Source organism: Pagrus pagrus (assembly GCF_965226575.1).
Source record: "Pagrus pagrus genome assembly, chromosome: 4".
NCBI lineage: Eukaryota > Metazoa > Chordata > Actinopteri > Spariformes > Sparidae > Pagrus > Pagrus pagrus.
The window spans coordinates 12,610,415-12,622,034 of NC_140188.1; the positions used below are offsets into that span (position 1 = coordinate 12,610,415).

General features: G+C 40.6%; 1 protein-coding gene across 1 annotated transcript; it reads right to left on the minus strand.

Annotated features, from left to right (window-relative positions):
* Window positions 1-1,284: 1,284 nt before the first annotated feature.
* On the minus strand, window positions 1,285-9,657 carry LOC311255853 (uncharacterized protein; the record flags this gene model as incomplete). Its single annotated transcript, XM_084350505.1, is given in 13 exon segments — window positions 1,285-2,195; window positions 2,868-2,991; window positions 3,084-3,311; window positions 3,485-4,279; window positions 4,442-4,739; window positions 4,943-5,197; window positions 5,719-6,610; window positions 7,398-7,521; window positions 7,622-7,849; window positions 7,999-8,720; window positions 8,723-8,792; window positions 8,912-9,209; window positions 9,425-9,657. Coding segments are annotated over 13 exon segments (5,178 nt in total).
* Between the last annotated feature and the right edge of the window lie 1,963 nt (window positions 9,658-11,620).

Below are 11,620 nucleotides of genomic sequence, written 5' to 3' on the forward strand. Positions count from 1 at the left end.
GAGATCCCTGTGCTGTGTAGCGCCCCTCTCCCAGAGCTTTGGGCAACATCTTAAGGCGTGCTCCAGTGATCCTCTTCTCTGGCACAGCGGGCATGCTGGGGTTTCTGCTAGGCTCAGACAGAAGAGGTTGGATGGTCTGGGGAGGATATCATAGATCGACTAGGATCAGGAACTTTATCTGGTGTGGCTCTGCCCTTTTCATTACCTCACAATACTTTTGCGTGCCCTCGCAATAGTTTGCGTTACCTCACAATACTTTTGCCACGGGACGAGAGGGAGGAGGATCAGTGGGACCCACGCCCACAGCCTACTGCCTGATCTAGGCTGTCCTCTTGTGTACATCGACCCTGATCCCTTGGGTAGTCGCGATATAACCAGAGGGAGGGAGGGGGTCATGGCCATGACAAATTTACTGTTTAATCACATCACTAGATCCATAATATGCCGGCTCAGAAGGAACAGAAGAAAACAAGTATCACAAGGGAACAAAAATGTATTGTGAGGTGAAACAAAACTATTGCAAGGTAATGCAAAGGTGTTTTTAAAAAAATGTCTTGCCATGACCCTTAAGGTGCGTTCACACCGGACCTTTTATTTTTGTCGCTGGCGACAAGTTTACATATTAAGTCAATGCAAACGAGCGACTGAGCGGTTAATCGTTCAGGCGAAATGTCGCTCGGGCTCTGAGCGACAGAGCGAAAAAAACGCTCAATCGCTCTGTCGCTCGAGATGAGAAACCCCAAGTCTCTGGCCATCAGTCGCTTGTCGCTCAGCGCTGACTGGCTGCCGTAATCTATGTGTAACTATGACAACTACTGAAACCATGGAAACGTAATACATTTCCACCGGTCCTGAAGAGGAAAGCCGGCTTTACGTTGACACACACACACACACACACACACACACACACACCGGAGACAAATGGCCAGGCGCTCCTCAGCTGGGATGGAGCGCCTGTAGTTGGTGTCCAACCGGGCAATCCTGCCTGGGCCGTTGTCAGCCGCGTATACCGTTGAAAACGGGAAGAAATGAGCGCCTCCGAGCGACGTGAAATTCACTGGAATCGCTTGAATGACGTTATCAGAGCGATCTGTTGAATTGTGCCGACGAGCGACTGCAGCTGAGCAACAGAGCGATTTTTTTGGAGCGACATGAGCAACAGCGACAAAAATAAAAGGTCCGGTGTGAACGCACCCTTAGCAGGCTGCGTAGGTTAACAAATGATTATGTAATAATTATGATGGAAGGAAAATGACTTTGCCATTATATTATTGTCAGTTTTCATTATAATTTTGGTGCCCCTTTGCCCATCATGTGCTTTTTTGTATTCTTCTCTGGTTTCAGTAAGATTATATAACATTTTGGAATAAAAATGCAAATGAGCAGTCCAAAACTTGAAGCCAGAATTGCAAATATCTCTACAGCGACACTGAACTTCCCAGGAGAGCTGACATACGCTGGGATAAAAGTGATCCATACTGCACAGAATATCAGCATGCTAAAGGTGATAAATTTGGCTTCATTGAAATTATCAGGCAGTTTCCGAGCCAGAAAAGCAAGAATAAAACACAACATGGCCAGAAGTCCTATGTAACCAAGTACAGCCCAAAACCCTACAGCTGAGCCGAGAGCGCACTCTAAGATGATTTTGTCCTTGAATGTTTTAAAATTCTTAAATGGAAAAGGAGGAGAAATTGTTAACCAGAGGATACATATGATAACTTGGATAAGAGTGAAACCCAGGACACTGAGTTTCTGCTGTGCAGGCCCAAACCATTTCATCACATCACTACCTGGAAGTGTGGCCCTGAAGGCCATTAACACCACTATTGTTTTCCCCAGAACACAAGAGATACAGAGGACAAAGGTGATGCCGAATGCTGTGTGTCGCAGCATGCAGGACCACTCAGAGGGCCGGCCGATGAAGGTCAGAGAACACAGGAAACACAGACTCAAGGAGAAGAGCAGCAGGAAGCTCAGCTCAGAGTTGTTGGCCCTTACAACAGGAGTCTGTCTGTATCTGAAGAAAATCAGTGCCACAGCAGCAGTCATGCATGTTCCAAAGAGAGAAGCTGCAGTGAGCAGTGCTCCAATAATGTCTTTATATGACAGAAACTCTGTCTCTTTCTTTACACAGACATCTCTTCTCTCATTTGACCAGAACTCAGGATGGCAACGTACACAGGTGATGGAATCTGAAAAATAATTAAAATAGGTGTTGGACTTGCTCAGTACGTTTGTCCTTTGTTGTGTATATATTGCAATCAATATTGCATCTTGTCATCATCTTTATTGATTATTGATCACTATAAAAGGCAAACTCCATGTAGAAAGATAGGACTGTAAGTAGCTGTGCTGGGTTGCTTGTATCCATGCTTCCTGCGGATCAATGAGAAATGACGCTAGCTCCTGTTTCTTTCCTCTGTACAGCCCAATGCATTTTAAAATCCTCCTTATTGTACACATACTGTTCACAATGTCATCCACCGTGCTCAAATTTAACAATAAAAAGTAATTAATTATATTAATTATCACGTTATAACGTGAAACTTATCACTTTCATAAAACAAAAATTTTCATGTTATAACGTCGTAGTGTTTTGGTTTTTCTTTTCTTTGTGTGGTAGCAATAGCTTCTGTAAAATCTGCCGTTAAATCTAGATACAATTTAATTTACTGGGTGGATGTGGTCATAGTGGTCCATGCAAGGCGGGTCCATTCGCTGAAGAACAGAAGAGCGCAAAATCTGTACGGACGGATTGTGAATCCAAGAGCATGGATTTATAAATCTGTTCCCAGGGATTTCTATATCCAGTTTTTTTCTTTCAACTTTTATGTTTTGTTTTGCTTTAGTTTTATATACTATACCTGTGGTGTTGCTGATTTCTCCCTCTGCACATCTTAAACAGTCATAGCAGCAGACAGGCTTTCCTTTCTGGAGAACCTTTCGAGTTCCCGGGGGACATTTCTTACTGCAAACTGACAAAGGCACCTGCATGGACAAAATGACAACGAGAAATAAGTATGGGCGCTCACTTTGATAAGGTGTTGTCTTTGCAGACTTTCATTAACAATTCTAATTACCTGTTGTGAGTTCTGTGCCCAAATTAAAGGCTTATTTTGCAAACTCAGCTGTTTGTCTGCAGGTAAAGATGCATCATAGAGACCAACTGTGACAAAGTCCACAATGCCATTCTCTGTTGGCTGCCAGTTTATGATTTCATACTTAGCTGCTGGGTCACCATTCTCATTAAAGTAAACCTCATCTCCTTCCTTTGTTGTGAACTGAATCTTTCGTATGTGCTGTAAAATCTAAGAAGATATTCATCAATGTGGATGATTATTTGACAAATATTTTGTAGGTATATTGTCTAAACAGCATGATTTACAGACTCCAACAACTTCTTTGTCAAAATTTAAACCACGACTTGTCAATGTGACCTAATTTAAAAAACTATATATTTGGTCTTTGGTGTTCAACTCACCGTAAATGGATCTAGCTGCACCTTGTTGTTACATGTTTTATTACAGCTGAGAATATTATGAAGTGCATGGGCCACAGCATACACTCCTTTATAAACATTGTAAAAGATCGGCATGAGTGACATATCAGTGAAGCTGTTTTGCACTCCAGTCACATCTTCATGTCCAGTACATTCTCTCTGATTCTCTGCTGAAGGCTTTGACATCTTGAATTTGCAGCTAAAAAATGTCTCCCAAAACTCCGAAAACAATTTATTACTAGTTGAATTGAGCGGCTTTACATCCAACATGAACTCTCTCATGCCACTGACATGTGCTTTGGGGATGGACAGGCCTATGGCACCATCCAGAATGTGATGCCTGTCCATAGCGGCAGTTTCAGAATCAAAGATCCAGGCCTCAGTGCCCACCCACTGGTACCCAGTTAAGCTATGGTGAAAGAACTCGTACATTAACACATACAACTCCGTGGGGGAGAGGAATGTGACAATTACCTTGGAAGTGGAAGCCTTGATAATGTCAATTAGCTTTTGTATTTTGTCTGGTGGATCTGCCCTGAAGAAAGACACAGAGTACTCCAGACAGATGCCCAGCTGCTGGGCAGTTTCTGTGAAAGTGGCCATGCCATTATTGCCATAATCATCATTTGACCTAATGGCTCCAACCCAAGTCCAACCAAAGTACTTGACCAACTGGGCCAGGGCTCTGCTCTGGTAGTAGTCACTGGGTATTGTCCTGAGGAAGGATGGGTACTTGGTTTTATCACTGAGACAAGCACAAGTAGCAAAGTGGCTGATCTAAAAGAAAAAAGAAAGTATATCCAAAGATAAAGATATACATAATTTACATAGCCCAAAACATTTATTTTTAATTCTTCTTTGTGATGACACAGGAGGAAGAGTGTCAGAATCATGCTTTTATTTTACAAATATAATATATGTTTTTCCAATTTTACCCACCAGTGGGATATGAAAGGATCCAATAACAGTAGCTATAGCCATGCATGGAGAGGAAAAGGTCTCTCCCAAAATAGCCTGCACTTGGGCAGTTCTAGTACATGGTGCCTCAGAGGGTGCAGATACCACTTCATTACCATTAGCCAAGGCCAGTGCGACTCTCACACCTCTGGCAATGGAGGCACAGGCATCATAGATCTTACATCCCAGAGAGATGCCAGGCAGTAGGTCTGTGCTGTTATTAATCTCCTCTATGGCAAAGAGCATAGCCTGGGTATACTGGAACCCTCTGAAATTTAATCTTGAGTGGACAGCAAAAAAAAAAGTTAAAAGTGCATCCAGTGTTTCTTTAAAGTAGAAAAAATGACATAAATTAAAGAATTTGATGGTGTTAATACACACAAAAAGGAATACTTCTTATAATAATTCATACTCAGTTTGATTATCTTGTTTACCTGCTTTGTATCTGTATTCACTTTGATATTTGAAATCTATGTAATTTACCTGGTGCATTGGAGAGGTAATGGTTCATGCATGTAAGTGTCCTGTCGGTCTTTCCACCTGCTGTGGAAAGAGAAAATTCCCCCCAACATAATGTCCCCATACTTGGATATCTGGGGTTTCTCTGGATCGCCCCTCCGCACGCACACTGGATTGTTAGCCTGAGAGAGATATGCCAACAGTAACAGCTGTAAGAGTGCCCAACCCTTCTCTGGCCACCTCTGTGTGGACATCATGCTGTCTAAGGGAAGCAAACCACTAGAAAGCATCACATGTACCTTTATGCAAATCAAACTGATGTTTAAACATTTTGGAAGAGCACAAATAAATAATTAAACAGTGATCTCTGATGTCGGTGGACACATGAGGTGGATTGAGAAGAGGGAGGTACCCTCCAATTACCCAGCCTATCCATCTATACATAACGGCCCGCATACAAGTTAGCACACAGGTACAAAGGCATGAAGTAAACCCGACAATAATCAGAACAGGGATAAATTTCAGATTTTATTTTTTAACACAATTTTATGAATTGTTGTGATACTGCGAAATATTGTAAGGGCATATATACATATATATATATATATATATATATATATATTCAGTATATACATTATGATGTATGGTGGAAAAATAGTACACAATGCAAGTATTCAATGAAATTAAAAGATGTCAACTTGACAGTCTGGTGAGCAAATTCCTATGTCAAAATTACAATGGTATTAAAATGTCTTCGCCACCATATTATTTAACATATTTAGGATCACTTTGGTGCTCACTTTCCCATCATGTGCTTTTTTGTATTCTTCTCTGGTTTTAGTAAGATAATATAACATTTTGGAATAAAAATACAAATGAGCAGTCCAAAACTTGAAGCCAGAATTGCAAATATCTCCACAGCGACACTGAACTTCCCAGGAGAGCTGACATACGCTGGGATAAAAGTGATCCATACTGCACAGAATATCAGCATGCTAAAGGTGATAAATTTGGCTTCATTGAAATTATCAGGCAGTTTCCGAGCCAGAAAAGCAAGAATAAAACACAACATGGCCAGAAGTCCTATGTACCCAAGTACAGCCCAAAAACCTACAGCTGAGCCCAGAGCGCACTCTAAGATGATTTTGTTCTTGAATGCTTTAAAATTCTTAAATGGAAAAGGAGGAGAAATTGTTAACCAGAGGATACATATGATAACTTGTATAAGAGTGAAACCCAGGACACTGAGTTTCTGCTGTGCAGGCCCAAACCATTTCATCACATCACTACCTGGAAGTGTGGCCCTGAAGGCCATTAACACCACTATTGTTTTCCCCAGAACACAAGAGATACAGAGGACAAAGGTGATGCCGAATGCTGTGTGTCGCAGCATGCAGGACCACTCAGAGGGCCGGCCGATGAAGGTCAGAGAACACAGGAAACACAGACTCAAGGAGAAGAGCAGCAGGAAGCTCAGCTCAGAGTTGTTGGCCCTGACAACAGGAGTCTGTCGGTATCTGAAGAAAATGAACGCCACAACAGCAGTCATGCATGTTCCAAATAGAGATGCTGCAGTGAGCAGTGCACCCATAATCTCTTCATATGAGAGAAACTCTGCCTCCTTCTTTACACAGGCATCTCTTCTCTCATTTGACCAGAACTCAGGGTCACATCGCACACAGGTGATAGAATCTGAAAAATAAAATTGAAGAAGGTTTTGGACTTGTTCAGGACATTTGTCTTTTTTTGTGTGTATGTTGCATATGTTCTATATCTACAAGCCAGACACTTATTGATTGTCACATAAGAGATAGATAACACTCTGAGGGTTAAATGAAATCATAATGAAAGATTTTGATTTTTTACATAAAAGAGACATTACACATGATTCACTTGCGTTTATATTATAAAATGTATATAATTTTAAGTATTTCAAATACACAAGTACAAGCTGTTGAAGGTTCATTACAGTGGATTTAGGGTAACAAACACAAAAGGCACTTTCTGGAGCGTGTTTGATTTATCCATTCTGGGCTGTTGCGGAATATAATGGTGGTGCAACATGGCTGACTCTGTGGATCTAATAACTTATTCTAAGGTAACAGAAACACAACCATTCTTAGTTTCAGATGATTATACACAAATGAACATATTATAATGCATATTGGACCATTACAGTATTTTGTCAGATGTTCCATTTTCTCTGTCCAGCAATATACAATTTACAAAATAGTGAAAATGTGTTAAATTGGACTTAATAATACACATACTTGGAATGAATGGGCTGACAACAACATCCTTTCCCAATTGTCCCAGTTATTTATTTATATGTGAATAGACAGTGAAATGGAGGTACTATTAATTACACCTGAGTAATTTGCTTGTTTAGGATTTTTGATGTAATGATGTTTGCTTAAAATAATTTCTTAAAATTGGCACATGAACATGACAAATTTAACATTATTTGTTTGTTTTGCACCTGTAATGTTGCTTATTTCTCCCTCTGCACATCTTAAACAGTCATAGCAGCAGACAGGTTTTCCTTTCTGCAGGACCTTGCGAGTTCCTAGTGGACATTTCTCACTGCAAACTGACAACGGCACCTGCATGAGCAAAATAACAATGAAAAAAAAGTATGATAATGACAAGAAATTGTCTTTGTAGTCTTTCATTAACAATCAAAATGTTCACATTTTAGCTCACCTGCTGTGAGTTCTGGGCCCAAATTAAAGACTTATTTAGCAGATTCAGCTGTTTGTCTGCAGGTAAAGAAGCATCATAAAGACCAACTGAGACAAAGTCCACAATGCCATTTTCTGTTGGCTGCCAGTTTATAATTTCATACTTTGCTGCTGGATCTCCATTCTCATTGAAGTACACCTCATCTCCTTCCTTTGTTTTGAACTGAATCTTTCTAATGTGCTGTAAAATCTAAGCAGATATTATTATAGATCATTACCTGACAAGCATTTTGTAGGTGTATTGTATACACAGTATGACATAAAGATTGAAATGTTTTTTCCACAAAATATAATTCATTTTGTAAAAAAAGAAAAAAAAATCTTTGGTGTTCAGCTCACCGTTAATGGATCTAGCTGCACTTTGTTGTTACATGTTTTATTACAGCTGAGAATATTATGAAGTGCGTGGGCCACAGCATACACTCCTTTATAGACATTGTAAAAGATAGGCATGAGTGACATATCAGTATATGTGTTTTGCACTCCAGTCACATCTTCATGTCCAGTACATTCTCTCTGATTCTCTGCTGATGACTTTGACCGCTTGAACTTACAGCTAAAAAATGTCTCCCAAAACTCTGTAAACAATTCATTACTAGTTGAATTGAGCGGCTTCACATCTAACATGAACTCTCTCATGCCACTGACATGTGCTTTGGGGATGAACAGGCCTATGGCACCATCCAGAATGTGATGCCTGTCCATGGCTGCAGTTTGGGAATCAAAGATCCAGCACTCACTTCCTACCCACTGGTACCCAGTCAAGTTGTGGTAAGACAATTCATGTAATAGCACATCCAGATCCATGTGGGCAAGGAAAGCAACAATCACCTTAGAGGTAGAAACTTTGATAATGTCAACTATCTTTTGTATTTTGTCTGGTGGATCCGTTCTAAAGAAAGACACCGAGTACTCCAGACAGATACCCAGCTGCTGGGCAGTTTCTGTGAAAGTGGCCATGCCATTATTGCCATAATCATCATTTGTTCTTATAGCTCCAACCCAAGTCCAACCAAAGTACTTGACCAACTGGGCCAGGGCTCTGCTCTGGTAGTAGTCACTGGTATTGTTCTGAGGAATGATGGGTACTTGGTTTTATCACTGAGACAAGCACAAGTTGCAAAGTGACTGATCTAAAAGAAGAAAAAAAAGATTTTCCAAGAATAAAACATAAAACATTCACAAAGCACACTAAAATTATTTTTAACATTTCCTTTACGAAAATAATTTAATTTTAGCTAATCTTACCCACCAGTGGGATATGAAAGGGTCCGATGACAGTAGATATTGCCATGGAAGGAGAGGAAGATGTCTCTCCCATAATGGCCTGCACTTGGGCAGGTCTGGTACATGGTGTTTCGGAGGGTGCAGACACAACTTCATTGCCATTAGCCAAGGCCAGTGCGACCCTCACACCTCTGGCAATGGAGCCACAGACATCATAAAACTTGTAGCCCAGAGAGATGCCAGGCAGTAGGTCTGTGCTGTTGTTAATCTCTTCTATGGCAAAAAGCATAGCCTGGGCAAACTGGAACTCTCTGAAATTCAAACTTCATGCAGACACTTATAAATAGTTTGATTGCAAAACATTGTAAATTAATACATTTAATGGTGTTAATACATACAATAACAAGGCATATTTCTTACAATAACTCCCAGTTAGATAACCGTGTTTCATACTGGTTATTTATCTACCTATCTCCTCTGCAAAATTGGACATCTACATAGATTATACCATGCCATAGAAATCTATGGAATAATTTACCTGGTGCATTGCAGTGGCAGAGGTTTGTCCATGTAAGTATCATGTCTTCCTTTCCAGCTGCTGTGGAAGGAGAAGATTCCCCCCAACATAATGTCCCCATCTTTGAATAGTTGGGGATTCTGGGGACCCCCTATCAGCCTGCACACTGGCTCCTCAGCTTGAGAGACAGACACCACCACCAACAACTGTAAGAGCGCCCATCCCTGTTCTGGCCACCTCTGTGTGGACATCATACTGTCTAAGAGAACTAAACCACTAGGCGGCATCATACGTACCTTCATGTTAATCAGAAGCTCGCAATGATATTTATACAATTTAGAGCAGCAAAAAAAAAAAAGAAAAGAAAAGAAAAAAAAGGAAAAGAACTGAGTGGGATGAAAGGAAGGAGATGCCCAAACAGACCACTTTTGGGCCTTCATCTAGTTGAGAAAACTGTCGATTTTTATCACATAACACCACACAACACAATTTGTGTTCTTTTTTTATATTTATAACAATTTACAGTTTTTAACTTTGTCCAACATTTGGAGCTGGGAATGTAGTATACATTGGGTTCTTAGATTTGTTTTGCCAAATGCAGCCTGTTGCTGCTGATAGTAATAAAAGTTAATAAAAACTGGAAAGTCGCTGGCTTTAATACCAAAGCAAATCAACATAGAATGTACTTGGTATATGGTGTGGTGACAGACCCAACTAAATTATGTCTTTATGTTGATGTCTTAAATAAAGTACATACATACATAATCTATTTAAAATAAATAGCCCTAGCCCTTGTTGCATTTTGTACTTCTGTGAGTGTCTAAATGATGTTAATTGCATAACTGTGCCCTGCTCAAGATGAAAAGAAACATCCAATAATGAGGCCACCATCTTTGGCCAATTTAGCTGGTTGTGCTTAGCCTTGCAGTCAGCACAGAGTTTCCCTTTTCCATTAGCAGAACCAAGAGTAGAATCCTCAACAATGGCATATCTCTACTCTGCTCTTCAGACTAGGTTAATGGCAGTGCTTTATACAATACGTAGCATTAACACACTAATCAGCACTCAACGTGAAAAAGAGCGATTACACTCAACTTTGGGCAAACACAAATGAGAAGTACTTACAATGAGTAACAGACTTTGACTTGCAATAAATTCACCTTGGGGCACCCTCCTCAGTAAAGTAAAATTGATAACCAGTTCAATCCTTGACTTGTAAACAGTGACTCTAATGTTTCACACACACAACACAAACCACTTAATCAACTTCTCTATAAAGAAACATTTATTGATCTAATAATTACATACATATCCAGTAACTACTGAACATATGATATAATGCAGTGGTTCTCAACTGGTGGGTCCCGACCCAAAAGTGGGTCGCAGACCCGTTCTGGATGGGTCGCGGACAGCTGGTCAAAAAAAGTAAATAATATTTAATGCGTATCTGATGTTTGACATGTCTTTTACATGTCTAAAATGATTTATTTTGAAAGGCACGCGTCAGACACGTGCAGCCGCCTAGGCGCGGTAGCCATGGTAACTGCCATTTGGTGTGTTGCAATGGCGAAGCGTAAATATGACCCGGTGTATTTAAAATGCGGATTTTCGTACATTGAGGATAATAAGGGACAGAAACCCCAGTGTGTTATATGTAGTGAAGTGCTTCCAAATGAGAGCATGAAACCATCGAAACTGAAGCGCCATTTGGATACTAAACATCCTGCATGTAAAGACAAGCCGGTGGAGTTTTTTTAAAGACAACTCCAGAAGCTGAGGACTTCACAGAAGTGTCTGACAGCGTCTTGCTCCAAACAAGAGGAAGCTCTCAGTGCCTGTTACCACGTAGCTCACCGTATTGCGAAGGCAAAGAAACCCCACACAATAGCCGAAGAGCTTATTTTACCTGCAGCCATGGATATGGTGAGAGAGGTGATGGGTCAATCAGCGGCAGACAAGCTGAAAACCATACCGCTGTCCAATGATACTAAAGCTCGACGTATTCATAACATGTCTGGTAATATTAAAGAACAACCACAGCCCGCGTCCAAGCAAGCCCCTACTATGCCCTGCAGATGGACGAATCCACAGATGTATCTAACCATGCAATTTTGTTGGTTTATGTGAGACACATATTGGATGGTGATTTGCAGGAACAGTTTCTCTGCAGCAGAGATCTCCCTACCACTACAAAGGCAGAGGACATTTTCAACAGTG